This window comes from Dermochelys coriacea, chromosome 18 (assembly GCF_009764565.3).
Source record: "Dermochelys coriacea isolate rDerCor1 chromosome 18, rDerCor1.pri.v4, whole genome shotgun sequence".
NCBI classification, from domain to species: Eukaryota; Metazoa; Chordata; order Testudines; family Dermochelyidae; genus Dermochelys; species Dermochelys coriacea.
Window position 1 is genome coordinate 16364774 of NC_050085.1, and position 22349 is coordinate 16387122.

At 47.1% G+C, this 22349-nt stretch overlaps 1 protein-coding gene across 1 annotated transcript in view; it reads left to right on the forward strand.

Moving 5' to 3' along the window:
* Positions 1–661: 661 nt before the first annotated feature.
* TMEM88B (transmembrane protein 88B) overlaps positions 662–22349 on the forward strand; it is a 43082-nt gene continuing 21394 nt past the window's right edge. Inside the window, exon 1 of the mRNA XM_038377006.2 lies at positions 662–1894. Coding sequence (XP_038232934.1) covers positions 1625–1894 — 270 coding nt within the window. The 5' untranslated portion in view covers positions 662–1624. The remainder of the gene's footprint in view (positions 1895–22349) is intronic.

Sequence of the window (22349 nt, forward strand, 5' to 3'; positions counted from 1 at the left end):
ATTTGTCATCAGAAAGTTTATTTCCAACAGTAAAAGGCTTTTTTGCCAGCATGGAAGTTTCCACGCAAAACGTTTGTTTTCGTTGAAAAATGTTTGAGTTTATATCAAAGGCTGGAAATCACGGTAGGAATTTTGACGTTTTTCCTGGAGGAAAAATAATCATTTCCTGTCAAACTTTAGTCTGTATCTTAGAAACCACGTTTATTTTTTAAGAATTGTATGCAATGGTTGACTCACACAAGCTTTGTATTGTCTGCTTGGTCCAGTGCAAAGTGGTTTGAAGGAATGAGCATCGAGTTGCACTGCTGGGTTCCACTCCCTGCTATGCCACTGATTAGCAGTCCGTCTTGGGCCAGACATGCAACTGGTATTTGCCTCAGTTTCCCCATCTGTTCAGAGGGGATGTTTCCTTGCTCCCAGCGTGCTAATAGCATGTATGTAAAGTGCAATATAAGTGCTAAAGATCAGGAGAGACAATTTCCATTTCTTTACATGGGTTTGATCATGAGCCAAGCAAAAAGACCTCCATTCATTGCAGTTCTTGTTGCCTCAAAAGAGAGTTACCGTTTGCAGAGCATGCTGAGATCCCTGTCTAGGAAGTGCAATGATTATCGTCTGTTACCGTATCCTAGTCTTTTATCTGCAAAGAAATTGTGGCCGGAGAGTTGAGAACAGAGCAATTTCAGTGTCAAAAAAGACCTAACCTGGGAAGGTGGGGAGAGCGTGGTACCCAGGCGCTGCGTGCTAAGTGGCTGGGGTGGAGAAACAAGCTGCAAAGGATTGGCTAGCACAGGAAGGAAATCTGATAAAGCCGATCAAGAGCCAGCAGTATGAACAGTGCAGCATTGCACAGCTCCAGAGCCAGCTCAGAAGGGAAGATGCTGCTCCTGTCTGAGTGCCTGTGAATGCAGACAGCTGTGTGCACCGAAACCACACACGCTGCTCCAGTCAGCTTGTGTCTCTTTGCTTTCAGCGCTGCACAGCACGGGCAGGGTTTCCAACAGGACGAGGGAGAAGCTGCTCCCGTTTGTTCTTTTAACCAGGCACGCCAATTGGAAGAAAGTTGGGTAATTACTTGGTTCTGGGATACTGGCCACAAATAGATGATTCAAAGTCAAGGAACAGTCTCTGAAAGGGCCTGAGCCTGACACTCTTAGCCAGCAGGACTACTAGGTGATCTCCAGAGCTGTGCAGCATATCTAAGCTAGGGCAGAAATTCTTGGGAACTCCTTGGGACCGTATCCCCGTAAAGAAGAGCCCCAGAAGACAGAGAGAGCGTGCAAGAGAAAATAAGGAAATTCCGTGGATTCAAAAGCAAAGCAATAGCCCGTAGCTGGTTCCGGACCAAACTTCCAGCAGGTGCAGCTCTGTTCTCAGACTGGAGGAGAGGCAGTGCTGGGGAATATACTGCAGGGCATGATCCTGCCCTGGCCAGGCTGGGGTGCACCAGGTGACCCAGTAGGGCCATTCCATCACTAGGGTCTTTGCTGCTGTCTGGCTAGCCCTTCTCTGCTGGCTTCCGGCTGAGAAAGGAAAGCCCCAGAGCTCCACGCTCGGGTTCGTGGCCACAGCAAAGGCAGGAAAAAAGAACAAGGGAAGGAGGGGTAAAGAAACTCCTCTGAGAATGTTCGACCAGGAGATCGAGGACTTTGAAGTGGACAATCTGTCCGACACGTCCCGGATGATCCCTGGCCTCCCTCCTTACGACATGGACGACCAGCTTCTTCCCTTGGAGCCCCGGAGCACCTGCTGCTGCTGGGCTTGGACCCTGCTGATCGTCGCCATGAACTCTCTGGTCTTCCTCGTGAACTTGCTCCTGGTGGTCACCATCTTTGCTGTCGTGCTGCTGCCGACAATCGTGGTGGTGTACTTCGGCTTCCAGTGCCACTCCCGGGTAAGTGAGCGTGGCCCGGCCCCTGCATGGGCCTTGGCACCCTGACCCAGGACAGGGCCCTGGCTTCCCTGGGATTCTTGACTGAGCTCCTCTGAGGAAAGAGGGCAGGACAGTGGCTTTAAAAACCAGGTTGGGATTGCTGAGGGGAGGGAATATGTGTGTCTGAGTGAGTGGAGGTGAGGGACAAATGGACAGACAGACAGAATGTGCTCTGGGGTGTGACACCTTTGCACACCAGCCATTGTAACTGCTTCCAAGTCACCCAGGAGAACTGACTTTAGCAACAGGTCCCCTGTAGGGCCTAATCCAAAGCCCATCCAAATCTCTGGGAGTCTGTCCTTTGACTTCACTGGGTGTTGGATCAGGTCCTTATTTGAACCCTTGCCAGGTGCTCCTTGCCTTCTTCTCTAAGCAGAGGCCACTAAGGTGGGATTCACGGGTGGGAGCAACGGGCTTGGTAAGAACCTAAGGAAAAAAAAAGCTGGAGACCAACTTTCTAGAATAACCAGTCCCACCCCAGATTCCTTGCTTGAGCTGGCTTGGTTTTAAGTCAATTCCTAGGGTAGAAACAACAGATTTTTTTTCCCCACTAGTAAAATATTTCCTAGGTGAAAACAAAATGGTTGTACTGTTGGGCCAGGCCACTCTGAGCCTGGCGTGAGGGGTGGGATTAGATAAACCCCGTGCACTGGGGCAAGCAAGCATCCCCTCTCCTGCATGCAGAGAGTTTAGATCCAGCCTCCGCGGCTTGAGATTTCAAGTTCCCTCTACACCAATACTTGAATCTTGACAAAGAAATCTCACCTTTACCCCGTCCGTCCCCAGCTGCAGGATTTTGTTCCCTGGACAGCTGTATTGATTCATAAAGAGATTTTACAGCAAAGCACTCCCCACTCGGGCAAAGGTCCCATAGAAGATCATGGGAGTTTGGGGCACACAGCTGACACAGGGGTGGACCTTTGAGGTTTACATTGCCCTGCAGCCTGTTGTGCATACGAGGGGGTCCCCTCTGCTGGATGCATGTGGGGTGACTCCCATTCACAGGGCATGATAGAGGAACATAGTGCACCAGAATTCCATACGTCCTTTGAGCGAAGGCTCGCCAAGCACTTGTCAGGATCCCGTGCACCCACCATCCAGGTCAGGCAGCACCCAAGTTACACGTATCGCCCAGTGAGCCAGCAAAGAGCCAAGATGCGAATGTAGAGCCCTGAGCTTTTCGCCTTGTGTAGTCACTGGCACTAGCGCACAGGGGTCCTCCGTCTAAAGGGCTGCGTTTTACACCCAGTGCGCACTGGTGTAAAAGGGCCAACCCAAGGGGGATGCATGATGTTCTTTACCATTTATTCAGCATACATAATCATTGCTTCTTTCAGTGCTGATTTCTTCTCTGACATGCAGACTTAACAGAGGGCGTGTGTGCAGTTTGCATGATGAGGCAGTCCTGGGCTTGCACACATGGCACTCGTCCTGTGAATTCCTTTGTCTGGCCATCTGCAAAATGCCCTCAGTGAAAGGGTTAAAGCAGTTCTCTGGGATGCTCTCTCCTATTAGGGCTCAGTAACTGATGGGACTTCCCCCGCAGTGCCGCAGGGGGTCTCACCCCTGCCTCAGAGGTTGGGCTCCTACCCTGCCCCAGAACTCGGTGCAGGACTAGACTAGTCTTTGGATGAGATGTTAACATGGAGGTCCCTTTGGGGCTGAAAAGAGGGAAGTGAAAGATCCCCTCTCTGTGGCATTTGAGGAGAGGTTTGGAATAGCCCCAGTGACCTGGACACAGGGCTTTTCCCTAGAGCTGTGTGAAGCTTCCCGCCTCTGAGCTGTGGGGTCAAGGCCAGATGAGTTTGCAAACTTCAGCCCCTGCTTAGGGAATGGGAATGCGGCTGGGCTGAGCTTTGTTCACCCAGAGAAGAAGCCGGCAAATATCCCAGCCCCCGTGTCACACCCTCATCCCCCAGCTCCAACAACAGCATCCCCCGAGTCCTGACAATCACAAGATCCTCCCCCCAGCAGCCTTCAGGATACTAAGGGGATTCCCTGGAGCTTGTGGGGAGATCCCCTGGCAAGTCTGTTTGTCCCCCTCAAACATCTAAATGAATCTGGAAGTCTCCAGCCCCTGTGAACTGAACAGCTCGGCTCAGCTTGTCCTTCCTGGTGTGAGCTGACCCCTTCAGAGCTCCCATGGCCCTCAGGTGTTGGGGGGGCTCATGTGGGTGAACCACACATGCCCCCCCCATATAGTGTTCTTCCCTCCTGGGACACTGGCAGGTTGTAAGTTGAGCTCTTGCTGAGCACATGACAGCTACATCTGCTGCACTTCCCATCTCTTTTCATCTCACCTTGACACAGGGGTCTACAGCAAAGCAACCCTATTCCGCATGGAAGTTCTTTTTACCCAGCCTAATCCTATTTTTTATGGGAAAATTCCAACTCAGCTACCTAGAGCAGGCTACATTGATGTGCCCTCTGTGAAATACTTTGGAGACCAGAACTCCAGATCTGAAATTCTGAAGGAGTTCAGCTTCCGATGCAAATCCAGAGCCAGATTCAAAGCTCGGGTCTGTCTTGTCTTCAGTTGTGTGGGGTTTCATATAGTGAGAAGAAATTGGGTCAACTTCCAATCTGTCTTGTATATTTTATGTGTGTCAGCAGTATTTGGGCAGATCCTGAGGAAAGGGAGGTTTTGGTATTGCTGATTTCTCTGAGGGCCCAAATCTGAAGACATCAGTTAGTGTCTACTCTCCACTTGCTTAGGCAAAATTCCCTTTGAAGTCAGTGGGAATTTTGCTCAAGGAGTGAGAAAGCCCTCCAAGATTTGGCTCCTTGTTATTCAAGGAGCTTTTGCACCAGTTTTACCCCAGTGTAACTCCATTGACTTCACTGGAGTTCCTCCCGTGTGAGATCAGAATCAGGCTCTGCAAGATGCCAGTCATAGGGGACCTGTGCTTTGCTCCACATAGGAAGGGTTTAACCCCTTGAATGCTGGCAGGAGTGCTCTGGATTCATTCTGACACTCCCCAGTATGCTCGGGAGCTGTAGGTCTGTCAGGCGTCATTTTTTATTCCTGTTTTAATTAACAAGCAGCTGTGACACAGATCAAGTAAATACACTGCCTGGGTTGACAGAGAATTAGCTCACGAAAGCTTATGCTCTAATAAATTTGTTAGTCTCTAAGGTGCCACAAGTACTCCTTTTCTTTTTGTGCAGCTTCAGTCACTCACTGCAGTTTGCATTTTAATGTCACAATATTTCTCTGCAACTCCCCTGCAGCATCTACACTACAGAGGCAGCAATAGCAGACGGCTCACAGTCCCGTCCCCCACCCCGTGATTTGCAGCCCTCCCCATGGACTTTAATTTGTTTTGTTAATTTCATTTCAACAAAGCCCTCTTCCTGCAAGTGTCATTCTCTGTGATCTGTCTAATGATAAGAACAAGATCTAATAAAAGATACACACACACACACACACACACTCCCGTCTTGCAGATCTGGGCCAGCTTCCCAGACCCATGGGCTGCAGTTTTTTATTTATTCCCATTGAAAAACTCATTTTGTCCCCATTTAGTACTCTGTCTCTGTGTGTGTCAGTTTCATTTGGATGCTCTGCTCTGAGTGTTTTGGGGGATTTTTAAAGAATGTTTATGGCTTTCCATTTCTCATCGTATTTCCCTGTTTTGCTCCAGCATCATTTGTCCGATGTGGGGATATGATATGAACCTTTCTGTCTTTGTGCCATCACACATTTGTTTTCCTGTCTGGGTGAAAGGAGACAAAAGAATATCTTGGCAAATAAAGACTAAGTCCCAAACCTTCAAAGGTATTTAGGGAGCTAACTTCTGTTCAAATCAATGGGACCTAGGCACCTAAGTACATCTGAGGATCTGGGGCTAATGCTCTGAACCTGCTTTGAGAAGTGGCGGGGCACAGTCTGGAGTCTATGCAGATCTTCCCTGATATGAATGGGGTACCATGTGGGCAGAGGGAGTTACAAATGCCAATCTCAAAGCAGGATCAGGGCGGTGTATGGCTTGCATTTTCAAAAGGCACTAGTGATTCTGGGTGTCTCCATTGTTGGGGTCCCCATCTTAAAACACCTGAAAAGGAGCTGGACTTCAGTCAGTGCTCAGCACCCGTCCTCTGAGAAGATTTCCATCCAAATAATGATCCAGCCTGATGACGGAAGTATACCTCAAATCAGAGGACAAAATCTAATGATGCTGCAAGGCTAATGGAAGCCAGGCTGCGTCACTTTGTAGTGTGAAAGGGATTAAAGTCACAATAGCTGATAAAAAGTCAGAACCTACCAAATGCTGCTCTGGTTTTTGCTACTAGCCTGAACTCCACAATTCGTAAGATGCTAAAAGATAGCAATAATTGTAATAACGATTCAAGATACACAAACAAGATGAAGTCATTGTGTGACCACTGTCCCCAGATACGTCCACTGAGGAAACCTGCAACCTCCAGTGTTTTCTCTCTCTATTACGCTGACCCAGCACACTCTGAAATCAATGGCAAGACTCTCATTTGACTTCAGTAGAGGTGGGTTAGGGTCTAAATTATTAAATATATTGTAGTTCACAAAGAGCCTTATCCGGCTCGCAAAGACAAAGTCTTTCCATTGATTTGACTAGTAGTTGGATCAGTCTGTATAATGTGCTCAATTTTGGATCCATTCTTGGGGGTCCGATTCTGCACGTATGCACGACCTAATATAGTGTTTATTACCTTGACTAATCCATTGAAACCTCCCGGGAATACTGTGTTTGCAAGCCTGGGATGTAATCACCAATCAGTCATTGTTAGAAATAAACTGTGTAGGAACTCATTTCTTCTCTCTCTCTCTCAATATTAGGGATGGATCCTGAACGGCTTACTCAGGGAAAATGCCCATTGACTTCACTGTGAGTTTTCCCTGCAGGACTGGGCCCTTAGGTATTGTCAATTTCAAGTATGTCTCAGCGTCTCATTTGCTCCCTGCCCAATAGATCCTAAGCTAAGAGCACCCACCTCAGCCTGATTTACTCAGCTCACTGCACTGAAAAATATTGAAAATAAGTTTTTTCCCTTTTAATAACATAAGCTGCATCTCCTATTTGATCTGCCGCCTCCCATTGCATCCCATCTCAGTCCAGTTACACAAAGCACCTGGGAGTAGGGCATGAGAAATGATCCAATCCATGCAGCAGGGTCACTTTAGAGGAGGGCTTAAATAACAAGAGAGAATTAGAAGCTCTTATTATTAAATAAAAAGATACCCCTGGGCCAGATAGCTGGTATAAATCAGTACAGTTTTATTGACCTCAGTGGAGAATGCAGATTAACACCAGCCGAGACTTGCCCCAAGATTTACCTTCAGAAACACTGAGCTTGGGAGTTTACCGCACCACCTATTATCCTCAGAAGCACCTCTATGAAATGCCTAGTATGGTCAGGAACATCTGCTAGCCAGAGGTGAGGGCTGGATGGGGTTAGTGCTGGCAAAATCCAGGCAATCTCAACCTGGAAATAAATCACCTTCAAAAGATTAAACTTTCCCTTAATTAAAATATGGCATCGAGTTAAATCCCTGTGGCTCTGTGCCCAAAAAGTCTGTGTCTGGTTAGCCTCCAGTTTGCACCAGCATAACTCCATTGAAATGAACAGAGTTACTCCTGATTTACACCAAGGTTAGTGAGAGGGGAGTTACCTGCCCTCTTCTCTCCACTCTGACCATTGTACTTTTGTCTCTGCTACACACATTTGGCCCTTAGCATACCGAGGGCAAGAAGACACAAGGTGTCTCTCCGGGCTCTGGACATTTGCTTTGCACCTTCTTATTACTTTGCCCATGGCAAAGAGTGAAGGCATATTTCACCCTGATAGAAGCCTGCTGTGAATGTTAAGAGTCTGTTCTGATACCATTTAACAGGGAAATGGTTACGTTACTTACGTTACATTCCTTTGGTGAGCGTACGTAGAACTGCACAGATGTAAGAAATTGCAGAGCAAACATGAGAGAGAAAGTAAAAGAAGAGATAAAGTAACTAAAAGTCTAGAAAGGTGGTTTGAATTGCACTAAACCTGTACTGAAAGGGGGGAGAGTTAACATGGAAATGAGAGGCCAATACACAGGAATAAGAAAAGATAACAAAAAGTTATCAATAAGTTTGTGTAACAAAGGGAGGTCGAAGCTGTACTGTTCGGTGCTGGAGGTGACTGTGATAGGATCATCCTTATAAGCTTCCCACTTGCAAGTAATTGATCACTATGTGCTGAGAATATTGCCTTAATAGAGATCTGTTACTACTGAGTAAGTGAATCTTAATCCAACACAAAATACTCTCAATCCGTTGCTCTGAACACAAAGGTTCAGGACCCCAATGCAGACTGACAGGACCTGAAAGCACAGGAGCTAAGGGTCTTGTCTTCCTTTGGGTCTGGGGAAGCCACCACTGTTCTTAACGGGAGGCGTTGATCAGTAACATCCATTTCAGTAAACAAGCGGCCACTGGTTGGTTGAGAATGTATCGCCGAAATAATAACCCCTCCCACCCGCAAGAATCAATGCTATTGTTCAGCAAAGAGACACTCACCGCCAGTGGAAACTAATGTGGCTAAAGAATCTAAAGCTTTGGTTGTAAATACAGCGGCACTCAACCTGTGGTCCGTGGACACCTGGGGATCCACAGACTATGTCTGAAGATTTCCAAAGGGGTCCGCATCTCCATTTGAAATTTTTTAGGGGTTTGCAAATGAAAAAAGGTTGAGAACCACTGATCTAACAGACCTCTGCCAGCTCCCTAGGGTCAACCCTGGCTAGGGGTTGGCACCACCATGTTGAACGACGGACACGTGACAAAATTACTGTACTTAGTGACGGACATGGGGGGGTGGTTATGTCATTCAGTCATTCAATTTTGTGAAAAATTACCACAGACCTCAAAATTTTTACCACCCCATATACGGACACATTGCTGACCCCTGCCCCTGGCCAGCTACCATAGGGTAAAAGGTGTTAAACTGTGTCTGTGCTAGGTGCAAAGTCCGGTTTAGGAGGAATTAGTGGACAGGATCGTAAATAATGCATTTCCCCTGAGTCTAGACAAAGCCTCAGGGATTTTGCACATTACAGTGCTAAATGTAGGATGTCATGTAGCCACTCAGCCAGCCTTCCCTCCTTAGTGTATGGGCCTGGGAATCAGAACTCCTGGTTCTCTTCTCAGCTCTGCCACTTGTGATCTTGGGCAAGTCACATAATTCCAGCCTACCTTATTTTCCCTATTTACTCATGTACCTCACTGGTATGCTGTGAAGCTTAGCTAAAGTTTGTATAATGTCCCTGACCTCCTGGAGGCTAGGGGTGTGCCGTTGTTGGTGCTTAGCAAAGCAAGAAAGGTGGACTTTGTGGTTTGGGCACTGGGGTGGGACTCTGCTACAGGCTTCCTGTGTGACCCCAGGCCAGTCACTCAATCCACAGAGCACACCTGAAAAACAATGATAATAGTACTTCGTGTCTCCCCTCCTTGTCTATTCAGACAAGCTCTTTGGGGCAGGGACTGCCTCTTACTAGGTGTGTGTCCAGCACTTAGGGCCCTGATCTTGGTTGGAGCTTCCAGGTGCTGTTGTAATAATAGTATATGCCCCAAACCACATGCTGTCCTTAATGCCCCAAGAGGATCTCCTGTGGGCATTGAAACAGTGGAAGTCCAGCCCCTGAATACACCAGCCCAGGGTTCCCCCAAGTCCCAGGGCATGCTGCAACGGGATGCGTTTGGCAGTGTTCAGTGAATGCCATGCAGACATCCAGCCAGAGCAGACGTATGTTCCATGAAGCAGCTAGTTCATCACCCAGAGCCTTAGTGCATTCATTCGACGCTCTTCGAGATGCACCAACACGCAGAGAGCGTACTGTTGACTGCAGGCATTTATCCCCGCGCCCGAGGGGTGATAAAGCCTCGTGGTGTAGTATGCAGCTAACGCACCAAGGACTGAAAGTGGCCGGCTCCCCCACCTCACGCTTTCCCTGAGATGGTTTTGCTCTTTCAGTAGCTGATATATGCGTGGTTCCGGGCATTTTAGTTCGCCACATTTACAGCCCTGGACTGTTATGACAAAGCGGCAAGCTGCTGTTATTACCCAGTGCATCCAGAGATCTTGCTAGCTCATGAACAGAGAGGCCTTTGTCATGGTAATCACTGCTCAGACGTCACTGCTGCTAACAGACATAAAACTAATAGCCAGCTCTGGCACAAGACAGCCAGATGTGCCATTGAATTGTCCAGCAGCACCCCAATCTCTCACCTGTCTCCTTACCCCTCCTGCTAGAACGTTTCCTCCTGCAGTACCTAAGGGATCTATGGTATTCCTGAGTGTGTGTGAAGGGGGAGAAGGGGAGGCAATCCAGCCGTAGGTTTCTTGACGTCTCTAATGAGCAGTCTCAGATTCATTAGCCTTCATGACTGCTCCATTGTATAAAAAATACACCCCCAAGGGCTGGGCTGCAGTACCCTGCCTCTCACCGAATAGTCCTGGCACTGTGAGTCTTCATCAGGAAGATCTGTGGAGCAAGGCATTAATGGCTATGCATAAAGCTACCACAATCTGGCCCCAAACCAGCTGAAATGGCCAAACCCAGCTTTCTATAGCTTTCCCCAAAGCCTCTGCCGCTGGAGACATGAGGGACGAATTGATTTCCTACCACTCCCTGCCTGGGATTGGAGTTATTTTCCTTCTGCCACTCAGTAGCTCCTTAGAGGAGGTAAATTGTTAAACTGGGCATCCAAGGGGAGCGCTACCTAGTAACGAAACGAATAAATCACCCAGGCTTTGTCGGAATGAGTCTCTGCAGAACAGCGACTGCAGCCGGGTGCATCATATTTTCTTTGGTGCAGTGTGCGTTTGCCTTGTACACACAGAGGCGTCTGACTCGCGACATTGATTTCCCTGCAGAGATATGGAAGTTTATCTTTATTCCCCTTACGTTACTTTCCTTTGGTGACTTTTTAAAGGGAGAGAATCTCATTTGCCTAGATGTTGATCCCCATTAAAGATGGGCCAGTGGGTTTGGAGCAGGATAAACAATTATCCTGAACAATTGTCCCTTTCTAGAATTAAACGAGTGCAGTTCTGGAGGATCTGAAAAGGTTTGTCTTCTTTCACTTCTGCATGCCCTGGTGCTGCCCAGATCCAGATAAATCTGGAAGAGACTGGCTGCCATGAGAAAACTTATTCCCTGTCATGCTTTCCAAATATCAGTACAGGACTCAAAGCAAAAGAGCTGTCAATCTCACCAGCAAGCCTGTTCTCCTGAGGATTGCAGCCCATTTTAGCAAACTGAAGAGCTCCTGGTAGCTGGGACAGGATGCTTTATGGATAAAGCAGCTCCTGAACTTTATTGATCTCCATTGAAAATGCTCCACTAGTACGAGCATTTGCAGCTCCACTGAAGGGAATGGAGTTGCAGCTGCTCACATCAGCCTTCAATATGTCTCAGAAACTTCTGCAGTAATAACTGTCACAGTCTGTACGTGCATCGTCCCTCTTTTCCCTATCTCCACACAATCCTCCCATACTCCCATGGCTCTCTCGCCACTCCGGACCGTCAGTGTCTCTGGCCCTCCCTTGTGCCCCAGGGCCCTCTTGAAATAGATGACTCTCTGCTATTGTCTGACACGTAGCGTGATGGCTGAAAGGTTCATAAACTCAGAGTCCAGAGATGGGCAGGATCTCTTTGGTGACCCAGTCCATCCCACTGCCAGTGCAGGAATGCCCAAGGAAACTGCTTTTATGACTTTTTGTTAGCCAGTGTGGTGAAACAGGAGTTTACTTTGTTGCTGGTTTAGTATACCCTACGGGGGATTAGCTACCAGTCTTGGCGGTGTATCTGCCCTATTTCTCAGCAGTTGGTCCTGAATTTGGCATCCTGAGTCGTGACTCACTGAGGCATGGTTACACCTTGGGCATCCCAGTCCTTGTATTATCACCGAAAACACCAGATTTAAAGGTTAGTGATTCTTTACAACCAGTCTCAACAAATAAAGAGTTCTTCTGATCCCAAAGGACCAGCCACACACCCATGTCAATATATAGCTTAGATCTTGCCCCAAAATCACGCTGTTGCCAATCCTTTAGTACCTAAAATCAAAAGATTTATTCATAAAAGAAAGAAAGAAAGAAAGAAAGAAAGAAAGAAAGAAAGAAAGAAAGAAAGAAAGAAAGAAAGAAAGAAAGAAAGAAAGAAAGAAAGAAAGAGGTGAGAATTAAAATTGGTCAAAGGAATCAAATACATACAGTAATTGCAAAGTTCTTGGTTCAGGCTTGTAGCAGTGATGGAATAAACTGCTGGTTTGATAAGTCTCTGGTTGCTTCCAAATCATTAGATGGTCCTCAGTCGATTGGTTAGAATGCTCCCTTTAGTATAAGTTCATAAACCAGAGGCTTGGGAAGGATAGAGGCTGGAGCAGGATAGCGGCAAAATGGAGACGTTTCCAGGGCCTTTTATCTTTTCCCCCATTGTTCTTACTGTGGAAAATTACAGCAACAAGATGGAGTCTGGAGTCATGTGGGCAAGTCCCATGTCCACGCATTTCGGCTACTCCCAGCAGGAAATTCCACTAAGTGTAGAGGGGTGTTTCCCATGGTCCGTTGTCAGTTAAATGTTCTCTCGATGGGCCACTCGATTTGAATAGTCCCTCCAAGACGTGCTGCCTAGCTACCTTGTGGGCTGTACCCCAAGAGCAAACATTTGAAATCCAAGTCTAGAGCCAATACTTATAATTTTCGGTATTTTCCACCGAATGCATCTGATGAAGTGAGCTGTAGCTCACGAAAGCTTATGCTCAAATAAATTTGTTAGTCTCTAAAGTGCCACAAGTACTCCTTTTCTTTTTGCAAATACAGACTAACACGGCTGCTACTCTGAAACCGATACTTATAACTTCAAATACAAAAGTGATTCATGTGTACAGACAGCACAATCATAACCAGCAAATCCTAACCTTTTCATAGACACCTCACTTGACAACCTTTGTACAAGATTTGCTGCAAATACCTAACAGTGGTTGCAGCAATGATCTGTATGGTCATATTTTAATCAGAGAACGTAACACTTGCCTCTTCAAAGCCCTGGCACATCAGGCATGCCAGGTACCCGTGACTTCTTGCAGGCGGCGTGGATCCTACATGGAGGAGTCTATTGACATCTCAGACCCAGACAGGAGATTCTCTGTGGAGATTGCCTGGATGGGGATCTCTCCCTGCCCCCTCAGGAGGTTTCATTGGCAGACATTCCTTTGTGCTGACATTTTCCTAATGCAGGTGGCTGTGGATGCTCCCAGGCTCTGTTTACCATGAGCAATCCAAATAAGGTGCGAGCTTCCTAGTCAGTTACAGGCCCTAATTACCTGTCATGCTTTCCAAATACCAGTACAGTCTCCCACGCTGCGTCTTGACAGCCTCTTGCATCAACTCTAGCATTTTGCTGGGTTAATCAAGCCCCGTGACTGCTAGCTTGGGGATTTGGATCTGGTCAGGAGAGGTGGAGCGAGAGGTGGATGGAGTGATTTGCAGCGTGTTTATTGCATCCAGCCAGTTCCACGCATCCAGCCAGTTCCCCAATGATTGAGCTGAGACCCTGCCTCGTGGCGCAGGACCTCTGCACTGACAGCCCATTAAACCTCCCGTTACATGTCCAATCACATTGGTGAGCTTCCAGTTGATGGTTCCCTCTAGGCCTGACCTGCCTCCCACCTGATCCTTTGATGCCTAGTCATTACCCACAGGTTCTTCTCTCCACTCTCAATCGTTATTGTTTAAAAATGGAAACCATTTGGAGAAGGCATTTTTTCACCTTAGCTGTGGGGATGATCCATCTCCCAGCTGGTGCCATCGGGTCCCCTCCACTTGCCAGCCGATACTGAAAGCTCCTCGCTTTGCCTGCAAAGTGCCTTGGCGTGTTTGTCTCAGGGAATTCCTTGTGGGAAAAAGCGTTCCCAGATGCCACGCTCCAGCCCATTCACCACTGGCTTTTTTCATATGAATTATTACAATAGAACCCAGGGGCCACCGTCTTGGACCAGGACCCCTTTGTGGCAGTGCTGTGAACTCACAGAACAAAAAGTCCGTGCACCAATTGCTCTTAATTGTATCCCATCTCAATTGTATCCCATTTGCTAAGGGCAGAGGCTATTTGTGTTCAAACAAGGGCTCCCCCCCCCCCAGACAATAGGCTCCCTTGTTCCCGGCCAATTGGCTTCACTGGAAAGCCATATGGCTGGATGTGTCAGGAGAACGACTTCCCCGCAGGCCAGACGGGGGGGAAGTGTGACTCAGATTCTGCTCCCACATACCTGGGACCACTCAAGTCAATAGATTGTTTACAGTTTTGTTGTAGCCGTGTTGGTGCCAGGTTATTAAAGAGACAAGGCGGGTGAGGTAAGATCTTACCTCCAGACCTGAAGAAGAGCTCTGTGTAAGCTTGAAAGCTTGTCTCTTTCTCCAACAGAAATGGATCCAATCAAAGATATGACCTCACCCACCTTGTCTCTCTAAGGTCAATAGAGTTACCCTGGATTCACATTGGTGTAACAAAGCAAAATTCAGCCCCTTATTCCAAGCCCTAACTTATTCCATAAGAGCACAGGGAACACTGGCTGCTCACACTTCTGTCAGCCCAAACATTGTCTAACCTCCGGTTTGCTCCCCTGTGAAAGTCCATCATTAAGGAACGTGATTTAAGGCACAGAGGTGGAATGGCTTTGGAGAGTTATCAAGAATCAAGCTGGGCGGCTGAGCTGTGGTGGCTGCTCTAGAAATGAAATGATTAACTGCACTTCGGTGGTGCCTTTCATGCAGTGATCGTGAAGAGCTCAAGACAGCTGAGCTCGTACACTTTGCACATTGGGGATGTCACCACGGACGTCAGAGTGACTCCTGATTTGCACTGGATTTCATTCCAAGATCCATCATTGCCAATCAATTCAACAAAGCTGGAAACAGAACTTGCTCCTTAGAGGAGCCATGGAATGACTGTGTGACCTGGGGCAAGTCACTAAACACCTCTGTGCCTCAGTTTCCCCATCAGTACAATGGGGATAATACATCATCAGTTTTCAGTTATGTTACAGGGATGTGGTGGGGCTTAATTTATGCTTGTGAAATGCTTTGAAAGCTGAGGAGCTGTAGGAGTGCAAAGAATTAATATTTTTAATTGCGGAATCATTATGAGTGGGACAGAGCCTGCTTCTCTTAGTAAGTCCTTACTCAGGGAAGATTCCTTTGAGAATGAAAGGGTCCGGCCTTTTATTATTGTTGTATATTCATAAATACAGGCTGTTTTGTTCTAAGCCTGAGAAAAGCTAGATAGAAGCCATGAACCAGCCTCAAAGGGAGTTTCTCTTGCAGTCATTATGGCAGGAGCTATTTCTGAAAGCTCCAAGGCAGATGAAGTCCCAGCTCTGTATTGGTTCCTCTTCTGCTAATAGACAAAATGTTGGATGAATAATACTCCTCTGATGTTTTGACCTCAATTATAAAAAGAAAAGAACAGAATTAGATGTGAAATTCAGCTGGTAGAAATGCAAAGCAGCTTTCTGTGGCTGCTGCAGGCACCAGGAAATGGGCTTGATGTTCATACAAAGGGTAATTTCGTTACAGATGACAAAGTAGGAACTGCCACCCCAGATCAGACTCGTGGTCCATTTGGTCCACTGTCCTGTCCCCACCAGCCACCAGTACCAGCCCAAACCCTTCCCCAATGGCCTCAGCCCCTTTTTCCGGTTCAGACAGGGATCCTCTCCCCGGGATCCACTCCCCACATCCATGCTATGGATGGGCAAACCTGGGGTGAAGGCTCCCCCCCACCTGTACAGAACTGGATCCAACTGAACCTTGCAGAGGTTCTGAAATGCTAAGCCAACCCCGCAATCATTCATTCCAGTTGTTGCTGTTGCCTCTTCATTGCAGAATTCTGGCCCCGACAGGAACCCAAACACCCTGAGGTTGCCCAGGGATGGGGAGCTGCTGCCTAGACGCGCTGCCCCCCTCTTTTCTCCTGAATACTGTACTTAGGTGGGACTCAAACGTTGCACCGACCGCCGGCTGCATGGGGATGAATTTCAGCCCCAGGGGGGCTGTTGTTATCATGAAAAGGTGAGTCGTACATTCCCACCAGCACTTTGTTCCCACCACCCCGTCAGGGAGAGGCAGAGGTGTGTCCATTAAGGAGAGCAAATAGGTTGCCATGAAGACATTATATTCACATGCATGTTGATTTGTTTAAATTCCAGTCCGAAGGAGGCTATTTGGAGTTTTTCTTTAACTCAGCGGATGGCTTGTGAACATGACATGTCAGCCCCACTCCCCAGGAAAAACAGCTTCCTGCAGGCTTGCTGCAGCAATGAATAACCCTCACCCCATAGAGCCCGGGCACTGATTGTCACAGAGGCTCACGATCAAGTCGTTCAGTAAGTCTGCTGTTGTTATTATTATCACCAGACAACAGCCTCAGGCTGAAACGCTCAAGCGGGGCCGTGAATATTGGGTGCCCGGCTGCCTCCTGATTTCCGCCCACAATTCCACTCGAAGTCAATCGGAGCTGGGGATGCTCAGCCCCTCTGCAAATGGAGCCCATGGGAACCAATGGGTCATTCCATCCTGCCATGTATGTGGCTGGGTCAGATGCTACACGTTGGCTCCCCTGAGCCAGAGGTCCTGTACCATCCCCATGGCTTGTTCTCTATGCAGTGAGCGAGTGAAAGGGGTTCGCTCTCCCCAAAGAGCAAGTCCCGCAAATTGGAAGCCTGTGATGTGCATGCTACTGAACAAGGCCAAACCTTGTTGCTCCTGATGTCTCCTGTTGCTTTCCAAAAGGGAAAACATTCCCCCACAATGGCCCTGGTATCATGGCCCTAGCTGAAAGGGGGACATGGGCCACTGGGTTAGACGAACATTTCCTGACGGAGAAATCAGCCCTTGGTTTCTCACACAGCTGTGCTCTGGTCACAAGTGAGCTGTGGTGGCTGCTCTAGAGATGAAATGATCACTGCGCTTTGGTGGTGCCTTTCACACAGTGATCATGAAGAGCTTACAACAACTGAGCTTGCACACTGGGTGTCTCCATGGATGTCAGAGTCACTCCTGATTTGTACTGGTGCAAGTTCAGAGCCAGGCACAATGTACACTGCAACCCTCTGTGTGGGAGATAGGTATTTTTAACCCCTGCTTTGCAGAAGGAGAAACTGAGGGCTTTTCTACATGGGAAAGTTATTGAGAAATAAGCCAGGGTGTGAATTTAAATCGCAGGAGCCATTCTGGGCTATACCTCTGTGTCACCAAGCCCTAAGGTACAGAGGGATGAAGAAGACTCACCCAAGGTCACACAATGAGTCAATGGTACAGGTAAGAATACAATCTTGGGGTCCTGAATAGACCAACTTGCCTCTCTGGAATGGCAATGTTGGGACTAGAAATGGAACAGAATTTGAATTCACCTGCTTTAGATCTTTCATGGCATATTTGTCCATCAAGATATGGATTCAATTGCTCTCCAGACATGGCTGTTGTGGGCCTGGTTCTCTGATGCCCTGCACCTTGTGTTCCTACGTAACATGAGTGCAGCAAGGGATGTGAAGTGCTGCCAAAGCAGAACCACAGAGTTTTACACGCACTTGACACTGGTGCAAATGAGTGCACATGGGGCAGGGTGACTCAGAATCAGGCCCTGCCTGCATGAGATATAATTGATATATATTTCGAAATGAGGCCTTTTTTACGTAATGCAACATGCCAGCCTTCTTTAAAGTGTTGCTAAATGATCCCAGGTGATTTTAGCTCTTTGAGTTGCCTTGATAAGAGCCAGGATTGATAGCAGTGACTTTAAAGCAGCTCTTCCCAGCAGTTTGTGGTGATTAGGGGATTGTCTCTAAAACTTCACTGGAAGTTTAAAGACCTCCCTGTGAATTTGTTCTGAGTTAACAGGGGATGATGGGCAGATTTCCCCTGATGGTTCCCTAGGGGTTGGAGAATACAGCCTCTCGGAGTAAACCACAAAGCTACTTTCTATAGCTTATCGCTCTTGCCTTTAACAGCCAAGAAAGGATATTTATCAAGTGCCACAGTCATTTAATGAATTTGCATCGGAACCTGCTCAATGAAACCAATGAGACAAGAATTACGTTCTTAATGTGGCTTCAAACTGTGTTCAAACATAAGTACCCAAAGGCCGAGTTTATCTGTAGAGATATCTCAGGAAGAGACCAACATATATACAGGGTTGTGATATAGCAGGCCAGGACTGGTGTTTGGGAGGTTGTAGAATCTCCATCACTGGAGATTTTTAAGAGCAGGTTAGACAAGCACCTGTCAGGAATGATCTAGATAATACTTAGTCCTGCCTTGAGTGCAGGGGACTGGACTAGATGATCTCTCAAGCTCCCTTCCAGTTCTATGATTCTATAAACCGTGCAGGCATCTGCTGCAGCGTTCCCTGCTCTTTGGAGCTCCAAAGCAACCACTTTGAGGCCCTCTGCATACATCTGGCAACTCCCATGCTCGTCTGATCTGATCTACCTTCTGGTGGTAGGACCGCTATAATCACAGTAGTGCCTGCTGTCACACAGATTGGAGAAAGAGAGAGAGAGAGAGAGAGAAAGGAAGGATGAAGTTCTGAATCTTTGCCCGGTGGTAGGGCCAAAAGAGGACATGCGAGGAGAAGGAAAAGCCATGTGCTGGAGAAGAACGCTCTTGTGCATTACACATTAATAATCACCAATTATTGTTGATCCCACTCTGGAATCAGAGGCAAAGCCCACAGGGTTTGAAATAATGAGAGAGGAGCGTCTTCCCGGATTGCTTTCTCAGTTGGAGATAATAAAAGTACAACACGCTGAATGCATTAAAAGATTTTTTGCTCCTCTCTTTCCAAATTATATGTATAAAATGATCTCTCTATCTCAGAGGCATCTTTTGGAAATTCATTATTACTGATTGTTTGGTTCTAGCTTTGCCTACATATGCAAAGACTTTGTAAGTCACAAAGCCAGCTACAACCAAACATGTTTTCAGTGGCCTTCCTTAAATTCAGGCAGGATCCATATCTGTAAAGTCTTTAGGGGAAGAGCCGAGCTCTTGAAAGACTTGTCTGATGCCATTTATTCAGTGCTAGTATCTGTGCTCTTGGTTATTTCCTCACAAGCTTCTGGCAGGTCCACCAGAGAAGATAAAACTATACAATGTGTGGACATTGTCGAATTAAATAATAGTAGGAGTCCTCTAGAAACACTTATATTGTCCACAACAATGCAAACAAAGAACATTTTTTAACAAGATGAATAATAATCCAGGGACTGAACAGTGGAGACAGCTGTAATGAAATACCAGTAACCTACTACAAATGGCTGGTTAGGAAAGCGAGAGTAAAATGCAACATGTAAAACAGCACTTTGTGCTGGCTGTTCACTTGAATAGTTTAGCAGAGAAAAACATTAGGACAGTCTTTAGATCTGTGTTATAAGGAAGTGTTTAGTAGATAAATGGATCTACAGTTAGCTAGCTATAATTATTTGAAAATAACTGTCCCAAAGAGTTCAGAAACTGTCAGTCTATTGTGCGTCTTGATTGGCACAAGTTGAAGTGGTAATTGTATCTGTAGAGCTTAACAAAAACCAGACAAGCCTGAAGCAAACCCTGGCTGAGCTTCAACTGGAAGACCACGAAGACCGCACCCAACTGCTGAGAAGGTTCAGATTCAAATTTCAAATCCCTCTGTTCAGGTCCTGGAGTTTGGTGCTGCCTATTATAGAGTTATATTGAATCCAGTTCCAAATCTGGAGTTTGGAACCCTGCTTCTGGCTTGGGGCCATCTCTTAAAAGAGCTGTAATAGTGCACTTCCAGTAAAATTGCTAGATGGATGTGAGCCTAGAGATCTAGTAACAGCATTTTAATCCCGCAGCTGTTTCTGTAGGGCTGAAGTTCACTGGGAAGTCTCCTTTTAACAGTGGGTAACCATCTGAGGTTTAGTTGGAACCTCAGGAGATGTTTGCTTGTCCTTGCAATGGCACAAGTCTCATAACAAGCTGTGCCATGTGCTATGCCTGTCCGGCGTGAGATCCAAGAAGAGAGCTTTTGATGCCACTGGCTATTTTAGGAACAAACTCGCCAACACAGGAGTAAAAAGAAACAGGCGACAAACCCATAGGGAGGAAAACAATAGAAGTAAAAACAGAGAAGGAAGGCGAGCGCAGCATGTCACTGTGACAGGCACTCCTCCCTCCTCCCCAAACCCAGAAGGGAGAACACACAGCAGGCATGCCCATTACATCAAAACTGAGCCTCAGGAGTGCATGAAGGAGCTGGGATGCTTTCTGCAGCTTTGCAACCCATTTCAGAGCATCCTATGTAAATAGCCCCTTACAGAGATAGACCACAATAGCTCCCTATGGCAACTGTGCAGTCCCGTTACCATGGTACCTCACAACCTTCTCCCTAGCCAAGGAGGGAGGGAAGGACCTCATTTTACAAATCAGGGAGTGAAGCAGAGAGAGACTATGTGACTTGCTCAGTGCCCCATGGGTAGTCCGTGTCCAAGCAGTGAATTGCCCTAGCCGCTGGGCCATCCTTCTGAGGACCGTGGCAGCCATTCTGTGAAGCATGTTGTCTATTGTGTGATCCTCACCCCTGTTCAGAGAACCAGCCTAAGGCCTCTGCACCACGCAAAGGGATTTTGAGCATTTCATTGGGCAGTTGCAAAAAAATTGCTCTTTGCAGAAATAGCTGCTGCTTGTCCTTGAAAATTCTGTGTTAGGGGAAATTTCTGTCATCCTTAACTAGACAACATCCCCTCTGGTGGCTAAGGGCACTAGACCATGGCTCATGAGACCTGGCTCTGCCTCTGAACTACTGGGTGACTTCAGGCAAGGCAGTTCCTCTCCTATCCTTTGTCTTGTCTGTTTGTCTATAAGCACTCCAGGCAGGGCCTGTATCTCATTATGGGTATGTACAGACCTAGCGCATTGGGGCTTCACTCTTGGTTGGGTCCTGAACATGCTACTGTAATACAGATAATAAGAGGAGCTTTGGTTGATTAACAAGCACAGAATTTGGCCCTTAGGCCAGGATGATGTTGAGAAAGGACAAAAGGCTGGTCTGGAATTTGATGCAAAAGCTACTGGCAGTTTTTGGAAGTTTAGGCTTTGTTATTCCTTCCAGCCATTGGAAATACCAAACAGATCAGGTGCTGGAGAGCAGCAGGAAAAAGAAGAAAGATGGTTGAAAGGGAAGTGGCCTGGGTTGGCAGGAGACAAGTGAAGTGGGCTATTATTTATTACTGTTTATTTTGCCGCAGAGCTTAGAAATACTAGTTATGAAGCAGGGCACCATTGAGGCACTGTCTAAATCCAGAACAAAGAGAGGTCTCTTCTCCCTTCTCTTGCACTCGAAGAAGAAGAGACAACAGATGGACACAAGATAGGCAAGTGCCAAGGAACAATGAGACAGTGTTGGTCAGTATGACAGGCTGTGGTCTCAGCACACCAGCTGCCTAACCATTGTTAAGCTTTTCTTAGGGATCCTGGAGAAGGAGAGCCTTAAGACGGGTTTGTAAGGTGGATAATGCATTACTTTTGTGGATGTTTATGGGGCGCTTCAGGGGAGAGATAGCATGGGAGAAAGCAAGAAGGTGCTTGTTTGAAAATTTAAGAAGGGGGCAATGGTGGCTGGAGTCATGGGCCAATCAGAGGCGGGAGTCGACCTCTCAGTAGTGAATGAGAGATGATAGGGTCAATGGGGATAGGCCGTGAAGAGTCTTGAAAGTGAATACAAGCAGCTTGTGTCTGATGCGATAGAGAAGGAGAGGGAAGAAAAGAGAGGGGTGCCATGGTCAAATATCAGGCTAGGAAAGTTACCTTTGCAACAGCAGCATTCTGACTGGATCTGAATGGGGCAAGACTGCATTTGTCAGGGCCAGAGAAAAGAATATTGCAGTAATTGAGACCATGAGCACCTGGACAAGAGGGTAGCTGCGTGGATGGGCAGGAAAGGCATGAGTCAAAGATGATGGGCAGTATATAGGCAGGTTGGAGGTATTGTCCACAGTGAGGAGAAGGGAGAACTTGTGAGGGGGATTAAAAAGCTCTATTAGGAAGAGATGGCTGGGACAGCAGAACAGGGAAGGTGAACATCAGAAACAGAGAGGCTGAGCTAACAGCTCTGCAGATGCTATAAATTGACATCGCTCTAATGAAATCAACAGGGCAGATGCCCAGCTAATACAAAGCAGCATCACTCCATTTGCTTCAGTAGAGCTATGCCAATTTACATTAGCTGGGGATCTGGCCCTTTCCTTTTCAAAGGCTGAATACTGTCTGTTAATTGATCAAGGTCACTCTTTGAACTGCCATCACAGCCACAAAGACTGAAGGTTAAGTGCCCCTGGGAATTACTGCTGTTGCTGGTGTTTCCCATCTTGGCTTTGGCTTT